General features: G+C 36.3%; 1 protein-coding gene across 3 annotated transcripts in view; it reads left to right on the top strand.

The window, feature by feature from the left end:
• The window catches only part of SLC9A9 (solute carrier family 9 member A9), a 211,426-nt gene that overhangs the window by 107,594 nt on the left and 84,747 nt on the right, over nt 1–19,085 (top strand). For all 3 annotated transcript variants that reach the window (XM_037406813.1, XM_037406812.1, XM_037406814.1), the window contains exons 10-12: nt 6,248–6,361; nt 8,157–8,268; nt 14,007–14,160. In XM_037406813.1, coding sequence (XP_037262710.1) covers nt 6,248–6,361; nt 8,157–8,268; nt 14,007–14,160 — 380 coding nt within the window. The remainder of the gene's footprint in view (nt 1–6,247; nt 6,362–8,156; nt 8,269–14,006; nt 14,161–19,085) is intronic.

Genomic DNA, 19,085 nt, shown 5'->3' with positions numbered 1-19,085 from the left:
GAGGCTCTGAATCTGGCTATACTACCACAAGTGCACATCAAAGTTTCTGCTGCTCTCCATACCTTACACATATGAGTATATTGAGACAGATTTTGACAGTCACTTAATTGTCAATTAATTGATAAAATTAAATAACAAAGTTCTTTCTGAGGGTTAATGTGAATCCTGTAATTAATGATGTTGACAGATTCACTGTAAATAGACACCAAACTAAGCTTCCATTCAACCCGAGGTCAAACCTTTTTAGAAGTTCTGAGCAGTTTACCTTTTAATTCATTTTCTGATTTTCATTGTTGCAAGTAGTTTAGAACAAGGAAAAGATTCTAATTTAGCTGCCTAATTTTTAAAAAAATTAGTTTAAGCTTCTTTTGTCCAGCAAAGCCATTCAAGACCTATGGCATTTTTAATAACAGAAAGGATTTGCCTTGATGTCTGGGATCAACATTTTTTTCTTTACTGTTGCTAGTCAGAAGTCTGTCCTGTGCCAGTAGTTTATCCAGCTTGTCCCAAACTGAACTTTAGTGGTGGTGTGTAGATTATGCCGGGAAGAATAATCTATACTGTGTAAATGCAAAACAGTGCTGGCCTTTCCTCTCCCTTGGTGCTGCTATTTTCTTTATTTCTGTTCTTCCTCAGGCCTTATGAATCTTTTAAACCTCCTAGCTCTATAGGGAAATAGAAAGCTATTGTGTGCCTTCCATAAATCTGTTGGGGTAAAATTGATTTAATTCAGCAGCAAAGCCTACTGATAAAAAAGGCCAGAATTTTGCCCCAGGACATAAAAGATCTTGTAAGAAACTCTCTCTGCTGGTGTGTTTGTAAGTTTACAGTCAAATATGCTTGGATATCGAAATTAGTACCATAAACAAGTTTATATTCTATCATGAATTTGAGTTGCTTTTGATGTTTCTTTCATCTAAGCATGTTATTCTAGAAATGAGCATTATATCACTATGCTGTGAAGATTCATTATAGCTGTATGAAGGATTTTAGGCAAGAGGTTCAAATTCAAGCCTTCTTTTTCTGATTTTGAAACCTCTAATCAAAAGAGAAAGATTACATAAAGCAATTAGGCTACAATAAAGGCTTCTACAATCTCAGAAAGATTATGGTAGTCTGAATTCTCACGGCATTTTAATTCAAAATAGTTAGGAAAAAGCAATTTTCATCAGCTATTGATTTATCAATATCCTTGACTTCATGGAACATTTTTGATAGCTGTGTTCTAATTAAATAGCATTATTCAAATATAATACATTTTATAACCATCAGTTAGCATTGACTGCTTGGGATTTTAATAGCTCTCCGTCACCTTCAAATCTCTCTTAAAAAGTATAATCAATTTTACATGCTAGCTTGCTAGCTGCTGTTGGACTGTCGAGAAACTCTCTCTGTTTCGATGTCATGCAAGAATATATCCCTGTGAGGTGTAACCCCTAGACAGGTGACATTCCTCCACGTTGCTAGCAAAATCAATGCAACTAGAGAAGGCTTGCAGGTTCCTGCAAGAGGTGGATGACATTCCTTCCGCAGGTATTAAATCGAGTGAAAAAATATAATGTTGCTATCAGTGAATAAAATCCACTGAATTTTGCTGGAAATAAGTTGTGGATGTAATTTGGCTTTTACCTAATACCCTCATACTAACATTATTCCCTTGAGATGAAAGAATTATGTTTGTAATTCTGCTCTTACTCAGTACTCTCATACTAACTTTATTCCCTTGAGATGAAATATACTGTTTAAAGTATTAGGATTTGAGAAATCTTGCACTTTCCATCTCCCCAATCACAAGGGGAGTGTGGCACAGAATATGTTCATTTTGTGCTTTTAATGCTCTCCTTTAAAGAATTCTATTTTTATTGCACCTGAGATTGGAATTCAGCACGTCCCATCTTCCAGGTGCACTAATTAATTACCTAGATAATCTCTCTAACACTCAGTGAAAATTTAAATAGTTCTATAAAATGGATCAAGTTGCAAAACCCATTGTAGCATAGCTTGTCTAATTGGCTTGAATTTAACTGTGGGGGTGGAGGGAAGGAAGGAAGAGAAGAAAGAAGGTGCTTTCTTATCTCACTCAAAAGATAAAACTAATACAGTTTTCATATCACATAAAAATTTTCACTTAAGTTAAAATAGAACATCAGTGTAAGACAAACTTAGTGATTACAGCAAGTCTTAAGGTGTAGCTAACCTGGACTGAATCCTTCCTCTGCCAGTGAGAACTGAACTGCAAGCAGTTCTTCCTGGAAGGGTGTTCCAACAGAAAACTGATTTTTTGCAGTCCCTCTTAATACGTACAGTGGCTGACGATAATACAAAAACTAAGCGTATTTGGTGAATGATGTATTTTTAAAAATATAAATGTTATGTCCATTTTAATAGACATTTTTAATATAAATCTTTTGCAATATCCACTTTTTACAGAGAAAGTAACCAAAGCAAGGCAAATACACCCAGTTTCAGTGACTCACTGAGCTAAACACCTAAACCAAGTGCCTGAATTGGTTCTGAACCAGTGTTTTTGGAATTAATACTCTGCTCTGTAATGTGTTGACACTGGTGATTTGTTGTAACTCTTACTTTAAAGCTATAAGCAGGCTTATAGACTTCGTGGAGAAGTGAAAATGGTATATTACAAATGAGGTTTTTTCATTTTACACAGAAAACATGTATTATTACTATATGTGTATTTACATGGTTGCTAGCATAACTCGCTGGTACCCTTAGGGAAACTAAATGCAGCATGTGAGCATTTTAATGCCAATTTCATTTAGAATGGAAAGCAGTTAGTCATCTGTGCAGGAGGCAAGGGAAGGGAATTTATAGTTATAGACAAAATACTTCCAATGACTCAATATCTAGTATTCTAATCCTGTTTTCCTTTTTTTTTTTAATGCAAGTAATCCCACCTGCAAGTACCTTCAAAACAAGGAAAATTTTTGAGTAGCATTTAAGCAGACCATGGACCATAGCATAGCATAGACCTGGCTTATGGCCACTGAGACAAAAAAAGGATGTTTTTCAGAGGCTAACCTGTGTGGTGATGCAGCTCTTCTTGGAACTTCTTCGGTGTCCCAGGAAATTATACATTCCGGATAAAAACTTATTCCTCCTATTCCTCTGCTTCTCATCAAAAGGTCTCGACATCCTATCTTTAAAATAATGACAGAAATGTTTGTGTGAAAGGCATGACAATTTGGGGAAATGCTTCTATGGAAGCTGTTTCTTAACATGGTTTTCAGAAAATCTCTTTTTAGAATAACTTGTTTTGTTCTGATCGGATTTCTATTGCACAACGCTGACAGTTGAGTGCTTAATGTATCTCCAAGGGCTCTGTATTACTGTTGAACAAAACACAGAAGTTAAAAAAAAACCAAACTGAAAATAATACTATGCTGAATACAGGAATAAAAGTGAAGTCTAGAGGACAGTGGATAAATTTTGTGTTATATCTACAAGCATCATGTTCCCGGCAAAAGCATTCAGATATCACTTCTTTTATAACAATAGCTAGTTCTGAAGCAGTTGACATTTTTTAATATTTTGTTGTCAGCTCAGGGTGAGAATTTAGAATAGGTCGCACTCCATGAATAAATGTGTTGTGTGAGTTATATACTTTTTAAAAGAGAGAGCAAACTATATGGTGAATACAGAAGATCGAATGAGGCTAACTAGAATGAGCTAGTTCTACCATTCTAAGAATCTTTCATAAGAGACCATATTGTGGCTGTGTCTGGAATAGGAAGAAGCTTACTCTAAATTAGCTATTGAAATAGCACCTGGATTTTTGGTATGCAAAGGAAGGAAACTAATCTGGATTTAATCTTCTAGCAGGTAGGCAGTGCTCTGGTAGTGGAAGATCAAAATACAAAAAAAGTAGAGATAAGGGGCAGAGGGGGGAAGCAGCATAGTTCAGCGCCAAAATTCACAGAGGGAAAAAAATACTATTTGAATTGTATTTGCTTTTGCAAACAAAAAGTTAACATCCAGCAATATGATTCAAGTACTGCAACAGATAGCCATGTCATCAGTGTTGCACGTACCTGACTTAGATGACATGGCTAACTGCTACATACACTGTAACTATAGGCTAAAAAAACTAATAGGCTTATGCTGGTTGCACAGAAAACATTGGCACAGTGAGTGAATTAAGTATATATTGTTCACGTCGATTGGAACCACAGTCAAGAATTAGGGATTTTCTCTTTAAGAATCACTTAGTGAAATTATTCTGGAGGTTTGAAGCTGCATTGAAGTAGGAAGAAAACAGGATGCACATAGCCAGAAAAAGAGGTAAAGTTACAGGGAAATGTAAAATATGCACTAAACTGAATTTACAAGAAATAAGTAGTACATTTGCATCTCAACCAGGTTGCTGGAGACAAGGGGTGAGAAGTTTAAAAGCAGTAATGTCATGAAAGCACTTCAGGCAAGAGTAAAATCCTTAATTTACTGCTGAAGATTATTGAGAAGGAATACACAGCAAAAGCAATGAAATAGCAAAATCTGTTTTCCTTCAAAAAAAAAGTATGTCATCAATAAGTTTGGAAAATCAGTTTCAGAAACTGTGTTTCTAAAATGCAGTAATAGTAGATCTACTTTACATTTCTCTAAGTCTTGAATGAGATTCCTTAAATGAAGAGTGAAGTATCATCCAGCCTTAAAACCTCTGGAGCACCTTTATCTTACCCCAACAACTAAAGTCTGGAGTTGTGGCTCCTCATAGCAGTACCCTTCCATCAAAAGATTTTTTACGTATACACATATATATATCTCTATATACATATATATGTAGGTCCTGTCACAACGCTCCTGATACATTGTTTAAAGAATCAGAAAAATGCGTCAGATATTCCCATGAAGAAGTGGGATAATGTTTGCTCCCAAAATTGAAAGATTTACCATAATAATTTCTGTGGGTCGCAAGATTCCATACTTAGAGGTTTTCTGACAATTGGTTTCTCTCATTTAAATTTAAGTTAAATAGTTTAAGTCTACTAACTTGCAAATATTTCTTGTGTTTGTTTTCATGTTGTTCAGCATTGCAGCACAAAACGGGGGCTATGGGACGTGCGCTCGGGATAACTGATGGTGCTGCCATGGGTCCGAAATATCTTCCCGTATACTACTGGGTTTTATACCATTTTGCCTCTGAAATTTCTTTTAAATAATGATTCTGACAAGTCTCATTTTTCCTTTGTTAGATCTTAGTGACTGTTATTGGATATTTATTTTTAGAAACACAAACATGTTACAAAAAATACATAAGCCCATTGAGGATGAATAAAGTATCTCCACAGTAACATTCAGGATAATGATGTATGACTGGCTGTAGACAGATTGACAAACTTCGGCCCCAGTTCTGCATCAGGATTTGTTAGTGTAGCCTCTGGAGCCCAAAAGTTACTTTCAGAAGTGAAAAGACCTCTTTTTCTCTCCTCTCTAGTTATTTGGCAGCAATGATTTATTTTTTCCAGATGTGGATATGAAAATTTCTTTTATTAGTTTTTATATAATCAGCTGAAAATGCAATCAAGAACATCCCCTCAAGGCAGACGGATATTTTGGCTTTGCTTGTTTTTTCACAGAAGAAATCCTACCGTAATCATGTATTTTAAGCTCATTTTATAATACGTTTAAATGATATTTTAAATAGTTTGGTTTGAAATGAGTAATTGATATTGATGTCCATACAGTGTAATAAAAGTCTTCATCTGCAGGATAATATTTGTGGTAATAAAAAAGATCATGTTATATTTTAAAGGCACAGGTTCTTAAAAGTCCATTTAGGAAATTATTTTTTTTCTCTCTTGGCATTGGTGCACCCGTACCCCATCCAGTATTACGCATAATCACCTGTGTAATCTGGAGCACAGATTTTCCCAGGAGGTGAGTTTCCCAGGCTCACCTGTGTAAACATGAAGTTAAATTCCCTCAGCTTCCCTTCAGTTTGCACTGGAGCTTGTATAACTTACTTGCTGTTTATGTATTTTATTCAGTTGTCCATATCAAGTTTTCATACACAAATCAGAGAAAAATATGCAAGCAACTATGAATTTTAAAGCTGAAAGACACCGCATATAATGTATAGAAAATTAGATGGTTTTAAAATCCACCCTTACGAAAGGTGTGATTTGTGTTCCTTTCATGTGAACAGTTCTGTATTCCAAGAGAACCTGGTGATAAACAATAGTTAGTTACAGACATGAGTCATAATTATGTTCTTTCTCTCTTGTTTAAGTTGTTCGAGTTCATGAATTTTTTGGCTGAGAATGTTATCTTCTGTTACATGGGACTCGCACTATTCACATTTCAAAATCATATCTTCAGTCCTCTCTTCATATTTGGTGCATTTGTATCCTTTGCTTTAAAGAACTATGTCTATGTACATGCGTGCTCAATGTGGGAAAAAATAACAAGAAAATCACTCGGTTCCTTAAATCCTAAATCAATTCTTTGTCAAGTCCAGAGGCAATCGTCTTTATTACATATATCTCAATAACTAGCTCAATGCATGTAAGTACATGGGCTTTTGATAGCTGCTGTTTAAAAGATCTGCTACAAGGCAAACAGCTTTAAACCAGCTGGGTAACTTTTACCACTGGTTTACAAGCAGGGTGGGAAATCGGGATGTGTAGTGGGACACATCTGTGGGGACAGGTACAGGCACACAAAATCTTTTTGCCTGTCCAGAGCCAGTGCAGATCCACAAAGCCACTTCCAGGCAGATGTGTGCCATAAGCAGAATTTCCCCAAAGCTACTTAAATGATTAAGTCCTTAAAACACAAACAGTTCTGCCTTGCTGAATTTTTTCATTCTTTGTATTTGATATCTCTAGTGTATGTGAATTTATTTACAACATCATGGGCCTAAGAGACTGGTAAGAAAAAGAGTCTGTGTCTTTAATTCTGCCATGGTTTCTCAAAAAATCTGTTACTTTCTTGTACAGTGGCATAGATTCTTTTCACGCTGATAATTTCCACAATGGGTTTTTTGGCTCAGAGCAGCAGCCCTTTGCTTATCGCCTCCTGATGAAATCTAACAGCTTTGAAAGTTGGAATCCTACTGTTTACTGGCAGTAATTTTTTCATGTAATTTCCAAAGGAATAATAACAACTTCACCGCTCCTCCCTTGGCTGCAGGTTGGGTTGCACCCCACCACCACGAGGCAAGTACAATCCTGTGTCCTGCACTCCTCACGTGGGAAGGCAGTTGAACATGGGAGCAGCGCTCAGCACCCCAGATGGGGACGGTGCTGTAGAGCACTGCAGGGACCTGGCTTTATTGTTTCTTCTCACTAAGAGCCAACAGACTTGAACAGGGTTGCACTGGACAGCTGAGCACAGAGCATGAGAAGTAACCACTGCTAATGCATCTTGTCCTATGTCCATAGGAGCATTAAGCAGCTCTTGGCCCAGCAGATATGATGCATACAGATGTTGCCACTCGAGTACTTCATCTGTTCTACAGTCCACAGCATGTGTCAGACTAAGAGTGCTGTAATTGAGTCCTAAGAGTCACAAGACAAGGGGAGGGTGGAACCTGCTAAAAGCATGTATAAGGAGCTCTTTTTTTTTTTTTTTTTTAATCTGAAATAGCCTCATGTTTCTAATTAAGGCAACTTTTGTGATCGTTCCACAGAGAAGTAATAAAGAACTCCTTTCAAAAAATCTCCATAGAAAAAGGGAAAGAAGAAAAAAAAAAAAAAAAAAAAAGCAAAGTGTGCTGGATATAGACAATATGAATTGTCAGGAAATAGGAAAGTAATAATCATGTCCAAAAGTGCATTTATTCTTTGCAAATTGCTGCTCAAGGAGATAATGCCATCTCTGCAATTGATGGTGGGCATTTTACTGAAGGGCTGAAGATGAAGCCACGTGTGATACAAATATGATGAGTAAAAGCAGAGTGATTAAAGTGGGATGTGTAACGATGAACATAAAACCAGGAGGTCTGGGGAAGACAATCTCTGTCACTGCACAGTTTTATAATGAAATTGGAACCAGAAGGATCTGACATGTAAAATATGAAGTAATCTCATATTCATTTTAATTACTCTTTTAAAATAACTTTGGAGAAATATTGGCTTTAAGATAACCGGTTATGTCAGTAGTTCCTCCACCATTTTCCTTAGCATCTAACCTTCTAGGTGGCAGTTTTTGTAGCAAGAGCTTGCAACATATACCCACTTTCATTCCTTTTGAATTTGGGTCGAAAACAAAAGATTCCCAGGAACTTTCAGCACATGATGATGTTTTCAGGTAAGTGCTATCTTGATATTTTTTCTGTCCATATTTAACAATTGACAAAGATATTCATCTATCACGAGAAAAAGCCACATCTATCACAAAGAAGTCATTACCTTCAAACTCAAGGTAGTCTCTTCAAAGCTACTGAAGCAAATTAATGTATTATCATCAACTTCACTGTGCTCTGGGCCTATTTTAATTAACGTTCTGGAAACCTACCACCCAGGAAGCCAGTCTTTCAACCCATTGTCCCACATCTGTCTACACTTCCATAGTTTGGGAATATCATGTTCGTATGTTGTGTTGGTTTAGAGGTGCCTGTAGTATACCTGACAGCATGTTTTACATACCAGCAAATAGATACCCAACTTTGAAGGTGTTAGTACCGATACTCAAATCAGACACTATCTTTGGCTGTTGCTTTACTTCAGGATCAGTTTTAGTTTGAAACGTGAAAATAGGAGACCTCCATACCACAGACATTTTTATATATATTCCAGCCTGATTTTTGACTACTTCATTTTCCAAATTCAGATTTTATTAGTTTTAACTCTGGTTAATTTTAAAATGTTAAAAGAAAAAAAAAATCCAGAAGAGGGAGCCCTGTTCTACTCCGATTTGTACATCATCCCCTGAACTGTTAAGATCTCAGCTGGGTTCTGTATTTTTGGACTTGCACAAGCTAGAAATACTTCTACTTGTCTTTCTGGTGCTAGTTAGGAAAAACTCACTTATAAACTAAGAACACTTTTTCAGTAAGAGACAGAAACACAGATCCCCCAATGCCTTTTATGAAATAATTTTCTATAATTAGAAAGTCAACACTTTTTTTTTTTTTCTTAATTTTCCTACTTTTTCTACAGAAACCTATTGCAAATTTTTATGGAGAAAAGTTTTTGATTGACAGCCTTGATGTACACTGATCTATTTAGCCAGATAACATGTAAAATACAATGCACCACACTTCAAGCTCCCTCATCAGTACTCCACATCAGGGTGCCTCATTTATGCCTGTGTAATTCCATCTCCCTAGAGAGCAACACAGCAGTTCATTTCTATATCCATTCAATCCTTCTGCTAAAAGCTGCCACTGAAAATGTCAGTTAATACCAGCTAGACTGTAGTGAGAGATGATGACATATATCCATTAGGAACCGGCTTTCAGACCGCCTACTCACCTACAATCGTTAGCTGTTAAGATGCATATGTAGATCACTCTAGCTAGCAGGTGGTCAACTAAACAACGGCATGAAAAATAGCTTCATATCACTAATTATCTGGGGTTTGGGTTCCATTTTTGCTTTCATATTTCATCAGATAAAGTATAGAATTAAAAAATCTTCTAAAATATATCTTATCCTTCAACACTTCTGTCCTCATTTTCTCTCCAGGCAAGTTTCTTCTGCACAGAACTAGGAGCAGAAAGTAGCCTGCAGCCAACAACTGAATGTGAGAACTCACACTCACACGTTAGCTTTCCAGTACAATCTGGCAGCTGAGAACTGAAAATAGTAGTATTGAAAACTTGTAAAATGTAAATGTTAAAATGCTCAGAAAAGTAATTTAACTGTATTCGAAGAAACACTGTATTTTGTGGAGAAAAATGTCTTTACAACCTTAAAAAAAGTAAATGGCATCATCTGCAAGTAGAGCAATAAAGACTGACTGCCTCTTACAATGCCAGCATCTTCACACTTCACAGAACACTTCAGATACATGGATTTTCTGTGTAATTGTACTTATTAATATGCACTAAGATTTGTGCTTATTTACTAGTAGCATTCTTACTTACTATAAACTGATCATACTGTATATAGTGATAAACAAAGGCAATAACTGCCACAAGAGAAACATATTTCTGATATGAGGAAACAAGGCATTGAATTTGCATTTGGAGGAAGGTGCTTTTTGCCTACACGAGATCAGCAGCAATATTCTGATATAGCATCAGGTTCTAGTCAATCACAGAGGTTAAACTGGGCTTCATTCACTGCAGCATCACACACTCATGATGTGTGAACACAATGAACAATTAATTTTGAGTTAGTTTTGTTTTCCGTCATATCATTACCAGATGTACCAAACATTTACTGCTTGCTTTACTGAGTTTTACTGCCATAATCACCATGAATTTCAAAGTCTGAAAAAAGCAATTAAGGTCAGGCAAGTACATTGTAAATTAGAATTTGAGTATACCTTTCTCTGCAAAGAAATCTACTGAAGTCATTAAATTATACTTTCTGAGGAGTATTAATATACTTTAGTAAAGGTAAAAGAGTTAGACTTGGAAGTGGATTATGTAGCATATTGATTTATTACATTCTTCATCTGCTTCTGCCACGCTAACAACACATTACAGAGGATAAATTCACTTTTACAACTACGTTTAATCATGATTGCTGATAATATTCTATTGTAAATCAAAACTAAATTACTCTTCGTATAAATAAGCCTGAGCTTCTCAAATCAAGTTCAACATCAGCTAAAACGGAGCAGGCCAGCAGCCTCTGCTCATGTGAAAAACAAGTATTTCAAGGACTTAAATTGTAAGGGAGCTATCACTGTACACTAGTGGTCTACGCTAAATGCAAAATGCCTCCTTTCAGTTCAGACCCTGTTATAATGCCTTTAAATGGCAGTAAACTTAAAAGGGAAGGAAACTAAATGGATCCAGATAGACTTATTAACGGCAATAACAAATCTGATATTTGGGCATCACTGCCACATGACCAGGAGGGGACTATTTAACAGATACAGTACTGCATCTTCCACTCTTCTTACAATATCTTTATTTACGTTTTACTGTGCTTCTTCTCTACACCATGTAAATCAGCGAGAGGCTTGTGGGACAGAGGGCTACAGGGGTGGTTGCTCTTAATATTAGGCATTACAGTAGCAGTAGAGTCTGAAAGGGTGGAACATAAATGCAGAAGAAAAATGAGAAAGAATGCCTGTGTACAGGCAGCTGTTGTGCAGGCATTTACATCTGCACACTCGTACATACATGGTGGTGGGAAGTGTCAAAGTGAACTTTTCCAAGGAAACAGATACAAAACCAAATCTGCTAAAGAGAGAAGAAAGCAAGGAAGAAAAGAGCAGAGAACTACAGTTGAAACCAAAACACCAGATCTACATACAGAATGTCTCCTTTCCTGGCTGATTCTCTCCATGCTATCCACAAACACTACTGCCCTCAAAGGCTCTTCAGAGGGATGGGTTCAGAGATCTGTGTTTGTGGAGTATGAGCAAAGGATGGAGAACAGCCCAATAGGACACACCTGTTCTGTTCTGTGGGTCTCGGAAGTTTAACCCTGGAAGTGCTTTTCTTTGGAGGCCTTGACACATTAAAGAATATCTCTTAAAGATGAGTCCCTAATGGCTGGCACAGCTAGCAGAAAAATCTGGCAGAAAATCTGTGATAGAGCCCAAAGGATCAATAGATCACAGCACAGATCTGGAGCTGCTGTCAGTGTGGCATCTCTGAAAGATGAGGGGAGAGGATCTCTGTTAGCAGTGCATCAGACCATTTTCCTTCCACCACGCCACTCTCACCCAGGTGTCGCTGAAGTATCAATGTCCATTGGAGCCAATAATTCCATTGTGTTTTGTTAGTATTTTTCCCTGAGGTATCACAGAAAACCTAACCTGCCTTATCTTCAGTTTGTTTCAGCATCTTACCATTTTCTGAAGCTCTTAAAATTTCCTTTGTTTTGTTGTTGCCTGGAATGTATTTTGATATATGCAATAGTGTTCCTTGCTTCTTATTGAGTGTACATTTCAGGTTATATTCATCTGCTTCCCACTGCTTTAGTCGGAAGCAAATGTTTTGCTTGAATATTTATTTTACTTTAGACATGGGTTTAGTTGAAACTGAATTAGCTCTTACAGACCACGTTGAGCCTTTTATAAATGAAAAATGCAATGAAGACACTCACTGTTTCTCTAAGCTGAAGAAATACCCAGTCCACCACTCAAGAAGTAGAGTCTTAATGACATATTAATTAACTTTTTTTTTTATATTCTGTCTTACCAAAAGAGATGTTCTAGATTTAATATTGCATGTACCATTATGATTTGGTTGTGGAAAGCAGCATTGTTTTCCACAAGAATGCAGCCACCAGTAATTTAAGCATTTAATCTGGGCTAGTCATCTAGCATTACCACTATAACCACTGGAAAAAGACCATTTCAATAGTGATTCATTCACTCCTCAGATACCTGTTTAAAATGAGCTGATAGTTTTTTTCCATAAGAAAGCAGTAAAGCATGTACATCCTTAGAGATGTCTCTTACATAAAAGCAAAGTCAAGGACAAGCCCACTTGTCGACTGCGGTATTATTTTCATAAAAACAGAGATTTTAAACCTGCTGCCACTGACCATTTTCAGCTAGTGTAACTACAGTCCGGTACTTCCTTGCAGAAATGGCTTTGTGTTGTTCTCTAGATAAACTGTCCATTTTCTATACCAAAAAATTCATATTCTAGCTATATAATCTTAAAGAAGTTTGAAGTTCTACTCCAAAAATAGCTGCATTTAGCAGTTGATTAAATGATTCTGTATAGACCATCAGTGCCTTACAAGAGGTTTAATTATTATATTTAGCATCTCTGTACTTGCAAAGTACTTTTTGGATTCAGCGTGTATTGCATACATGTAATGGCTTTGCTCTCTACACTTATTTTGTGGAATTTTTTTTTAAGAAAACAATGAATTAAATTTAAATTTATAAATAAAAAGCATTGGAAAATACAGAATATTATTTGTACTATGCATTCAGAGGGCTGGAGACACTAGCAGGCTATTTCTCCCCTCTTTTTTTAAAAGTGTCACTCTATGAAGACCTATTTAGTTAGCTTATTACTACCTGTGGGGCTTTTTTAAACTCACAGTTAGCTGTTTTCTCCATATTTGTAAGTTTTTGTTTATTCAGTCTCTGTAGGTGTATAATTTTACAACTATTATAATTTTTCAAGCACACCAAGAGCTGAAAATCATAGAATTATAGAATGGTTTGGGTTGCAAGGAACCTTAAAGATCATTTAGTTCCAACGCCCTGCCATGGGCAGGGACATCTTCCACTAGACCAGGTTGCTCAAAGCCCTGTCCAGCCTGGCCTGGAGCACTGCCAGGGCTGGGGAATCCACCCACAGCTGCTCTGAGCAACCTGTGCCAGTGTCTAAATTTACATTATTTTACATCCCCCTTTTCAGATACTTAAACTCATCTTTTAAAAACTATCCATTGGTTTTAAGTCATGGTTATTTTTGACTGGTCTTATCACATTGAAAGATTTTAAAGGCATTTGAAAGAATTTTTCTATTTTTTCAAGCAAGAAATAGGTAGCCTATATGGGTACAGGTTTTAATACCAACCCTTGTTCTCACTTGCACCTAATTTCATGAGTAGTCCTACTGAAGTCAGTAAAACAACACAAGGAATAAATTTTTGTTTTGAGAATCATAAAGTCCAGATTACTATTTAATTTGCAATTATTCAAGACAGAGAATACAGTGGATGTAAAACAAACGTGTAAATATTATGTGAATATGAGAGTAGTTTCGTTGTCCACTGCTGCAAAGTTGCTCACAATGCATTAAACACCATCCTTTCAATTAGCACAATTCAGCATTTTATAAGTATGGCCATGGTCTGAAAACTTCCTCTGCCCTTGGAATTGGGTCCGGGTGGAAAAGACTAAAATTCTGTTTCTCCATCACATTAAGTTCATCATTGTCCTTTTTTTTCCAGGTTTACGTGGTGCAATAGCATTCGCATTGGCTATTCGAGACACAAAGTCCCAGCCCAAACAAATGATGTTTACAACAGCACTGCTGATCGTATTTTTCACAGTCTGGGTATTTGGTGGGGGCACAACACCAATGCTTACATGGCTTCAAATCAGGTTAGTATTCTCTTTAAAATAATAACTAACAAAATAGAATGCAATCACTACAGATCAATCACTAAATTCCTGCAGCTTTCTAAGGCTTATTTATATGCTTTTTAATGGAATTTCACAAGCACAAAGGAAGTATTTGGCTACCTGGTAGAGGCTCCAGACCACAAGGAACAGGTTCTTCCCAAGTCTGGACCTAGGTCAGACCCATCCTTATTTCCTAAGAGTTTGTTTCACTACTGTTCCTTTTAAACACTATGAATAAATGTTAGTGTCCTTCTCGCTGTTGAAGAAAGAGCTGTAAAAGCAGATTTTGCCCTCATCTAAAAATGTGTATTTATTACACAAACATGTCATAAATAATGTATTTCTGATTATAATGTGAATATACTAGAAAAACCTACCTGCACTGGTGTATCATTCAGCCATTAATTTATTATGCATCATTTTATATAAGCCTCTTCACTATATTATTTTTTAAATTACTTTGTAGTCACTTGTATTCACAAAAAGCAATGAATGACAAGGGAGGTTAAATGAGAAAAGAGAGGGAAATAGAAAGCTGAAATAAAGAGCATCTAATTTAAATGTAGTGTCCTGCCAAGAGTGCTTTTTTGAAACCTTGCTTTTAGCAATAAGAGTGTAATGCCATTACTGAGTTCTGGCTACCTCATAATCCATTTAGATCTCACTGCCACAGTTCATAAGGTCTCCAAAGAAAACCTGAGTATCAAGATAGGCTTGCAATTCACAATTCCTAATCATTTATTCTATATACAGCATATACTTTCCTTGTTTACAAAATTATATCTGATTAACAAGCCTTCATGACAGACAGTTGCTATAAAATAACTGCTGAAGATAACTAAATTGAATCTTCAACAAAGAGCACAGATAAAAGCTTGCAGGCAAAATAAGGACTAGCATACAAGTGTACTGTATAAACATAAAATGCAGGAAATCCATATGCAATGTGGAGGGATTCTATTTTTATGACAGTTTGATTCTTTTTCATGACATCTCTCTTACATTCCATAATGTCAGTCAAGTTCATTACAGTTTGGATATACTCTGCCGCTATCAGCCATCTTTCTGAGATTTGCCACTTTTTCACTGTCAGTCAGCAATAGAGATGCTCTATACAGCAACAGAAATGCGGGTGAGAAGGGTTATTATTACATCTTGTGTACCAAATCCATTTGTATTACTATAATAGGAGATTAAGGAATAATTTTAAGTATATAGTAAGGGAAAAAGGGGTTGGGCAGCAGTCACGTGTCTAGCCTAAGGACTTAGGTCACTAGATACCTGGCCTGGTCTAGGTAATTTTTAAAGGAACATTGTCAAGTGCTTTCAGCAACACAAGCAATTTAATTGGATGCAATGGTATTTCTTCTGCTACTTAGTACTACCCAGAGGTAGGAAGACCCACAAGAGCACAGGTGAGGGGCTGACTCATATTTATACCTTTTAATGCAAGCAGGTGCTTCTTTCTTTACCCACCTGTACAATAGATTTTGCCAAAGATGCTGAAAGTAGACAGTCATTATTGGTCTGAAATGCTCATCACTTTGAGTATCTCCTCTGAATCCCAGCAGGTCTGCCAGGCAGATTTACCAATCAAATAATTTCATTTTGTAACTGGGATATAGATTTTCTTACTATAAAGCTATTGGGTTCGCAATTCCCACTTAATTTCTTGACATCAGAACATACAGCTTCATAAATTATGAGTGTGGTCAAACTAAGATAATACTTTAAATACATTTGTAATTAAACAGGTCTATCTTGAGACTCTGATTTCTGTTTCTACTGAAAATATTTAATTGTCTTTATAATTTATTACACCTCAACATGGAATTTTGTCCTTAGCTACCAGCATTTGTCATCTTAGTCTTAAGTACACTTGCTACGTATTTGTATTTAAAGGTGGTGGTAGTTCATGCCAGTTGATACTTGTATGGATTCTAGCAAACCTGGGTTTGCTGCGGGAGTTATGGGGCTGCTCCAACACCACCTTGCTTGGTGTACTAGCCCCAGTATGCCTGCACCTGTGCCAATGGCAATTTTGAGATGCATCTATCCCCACTATTTTTATATATAAAACTAGAAGGAAGAGATTGCATTTTTCATGCTAGTTTGGAGGGTTCTCCTCACAAAGCCAAGAGAAAGTGTTCTATGAGTTTGTATGGTTGTCTGCAAAGAGATTCATTGGAATGGGTTAGGATGTCACCCATTACAGAACAAAGGGATGAAGCCAGTGAAATGCTGCAACTATGTCTGTAAGTACAGCAGAGGAGACTAGTCTCAGACTACCCCCGAAGTGTTCAGTTGGTGTGAACTTACATCAGGCACCATCCCAGGGCAGTTTGAAATCACTTCTGTGTGATTCCCAGTGATTTAAGGAGCCAGATTTACCACTGCTGTTCACTCCAAAGCACAGTGCTAGATCAGTTAATCTAAACAAGTAGAAATAAAGTTATTCACCTTATAAAAATTAAGTACTTACAGGAAATGGAAAATATATGAACGGCTGTGTTAAGGTCACAGTGACCACACTGCGTTTCCCTACATATGCTACAAGTTGCTGTATAGGTAAACCTTCTCAGGAGACAGGAATGGTCAAAAATACAGTGGTTCAAGCAAATAACAGTCTAAAGCTGAGCGTGCTTTTTTGCCAATTTACTATTTCATCATAATATGAGTATCTAGCAGGTAATTATTTAATTGAAGAGGAGGCATTAAAAAGGATGACAGAGAGGAACATGTTATTTCTGATACTACTTGGATTAATTGAATCTTATTCACATGTTTTTTAATTTGTGCCCATTCTAGCTAACATGGAATACGCCACAGTTCCTATCGGTAGTTCAGGATATGCAACAATCAGCTTCTCAGGGTTGATCAAGTCAGCCTTATCCTAGAGATAAGTACTTGAGTGTGTATGTTACAAACCAACTTATTCACATTTTGGTTTTAAAACGTAAATACATCTACCATCCATTAAGTTGAAGATATGTAAAAATAACATAAATCACCAATAACTAACACTAATATATTTACCATTTACCATAATGCATTACAGTGTTAGTTAAGGTAAAAGACAGCGTTCAAGATCTGTACAGCCACCTTGTTGTATATTGCCGTCTACATATTATACTATGTTTCAATGATTTATTGCACTCTCCATAATTTACACTGCCTCATATATCAACAGAGTATGAGGGTAGAACAATGACAATTTAAAAATAATAACAGTAATAGTTTTCTGAAAAGTCAATCTTTTTTCCCATAACTGGAATTTTCATGATCTTCCATCTTTCCTCACAGCAACAGCATCAGATCTTCTTTTTTGTCATTTAAAATTCAATTTAATGTAAATATAATATGTCACTATTTTTAGAGAAAAGATGAAGATGTGTCCTCATAGATAACTACCAACTGATTTATTTCAGTAATATGTATGGCTTATACAACCCTTGCAAACTGTTGCCAAAACAAACAATAAGATGTATTATCAAAACTAACCATGTGCTATTGAAAAGGCCCCATTTCCATCTCCCATTCAATGCAGCAATATCACTCAACTCTCTCACAAGGTTGCAGAGGCCAGCTTATAAAAGGAAGCTTAAATAGATCCCAGGAGTTCACCCAAGTTTATTAATGTTTATTAATGTTCACAGTTCTAGGTCCCTTCATTTAACAAAGAAATTACATCAAAACATATGCTCCTACTTAAACTATAGCTTGAATCCAAGAAAGGCTCTTAAAGCCTCGTAAATGTGACCTTCTAATGGAAGAATTTATGTCTGCATGTGTCTATACGTCAAAATACAATTTTAAAAGAAATCCATGCCAATTATTCTCATTATTTTACTAGTATATTTACCTATACAGAGTAACCTTCAAAATGAGTCTTAAAATTCTTGAAAAAGTCTGAATATTTTTAACTTTGTTTTAAAAGAATGAGACATACATTTTCAGAAATGTCTTATTTTAACCGTCTCCTGTTTTAGATACCTGAAGCTCTGCATTTTGGGAAGTATTGAGTGTTCCCTTTTGGAAAATCAGGTCCTATTTAGATGTTCCCAGTTCTTTGGCACAGTAACATATTTCTGAGCAAAGTGTCATATGCGCAGTCCATAACAGTGTTATCAGCTGGCATTCTGAGAGCAGAATTTGTTGTACCATGTTCCTAAATAATACGTTGTCTTTTGGCTTATCTGAGACCTATAACTAGAAAAAATTGCCTTTACTCCCCATGAGAAAGGACTACAATATACTGCTCTTGGCAGACAATTAGTAAGTCTGCATCCACGTATGAGAATAATATCACGATACATCAACAGTTAAACAAAGATAGCCATTTAAGCATCAGTTCACAGTCAAACTGAAGTATGCAACAAATGTGCCTTCAGAGATGTTGAGTATTACCTGCTAATACTTTTGGATATATATCTCCCTTCATTCCCCAAACTCTGATTAAAAATAGAGAGCTACATATTACAGTAAAACTGCAATGAGAAGTTTGGGGATAAAGGATTCTCCTGACAGGCAGAGCAAAAATACAAAGCTATTAATAAAACATGTCCTATGCTAGGTATTAGGTCCTGCGTGTTTATCATCACCTCCTTTATAAATGTTTGTCAGGGGATTTCCAGACTCTTTGTACATCTCTTTGCAACAGTTCTTCAGTGAATAATGAGATTTTTATTCCATATCCTAAATAAACACTAAGCAGCATCGAATAGTAACTTTGAATACTGTGCCTATCTGACCATTGCCTTTGATATGTACTTTAGAAACTGGCTATATCTATGTGCCTGGCTGCCCTTAAAAAGATGCCAGCTCTAGTTCACATAAAACTTCACTTCCAGACCTCTAACTTTCTCTAAATACTAATGCCAGATGCCTGGTGTACCACTTTTTCT

Source organism: Falco rusticolus, chromosome 13 (genome assembly GCF_015220075.1).
Source record: "Falco rusticolus isolate bFalRus1 chromosome 13, bFalRus1.pri, whole genome shotgun sequence".
Taxonomy (NCBI): Eukaryota; Metazoa; Chordata; class Aves; order Falconiformes; family Falconidae; genus Falco; species Falco rusticolus.
This window is presented reverse-complemented; position numbering and strand designations above follow the sequence as displayed.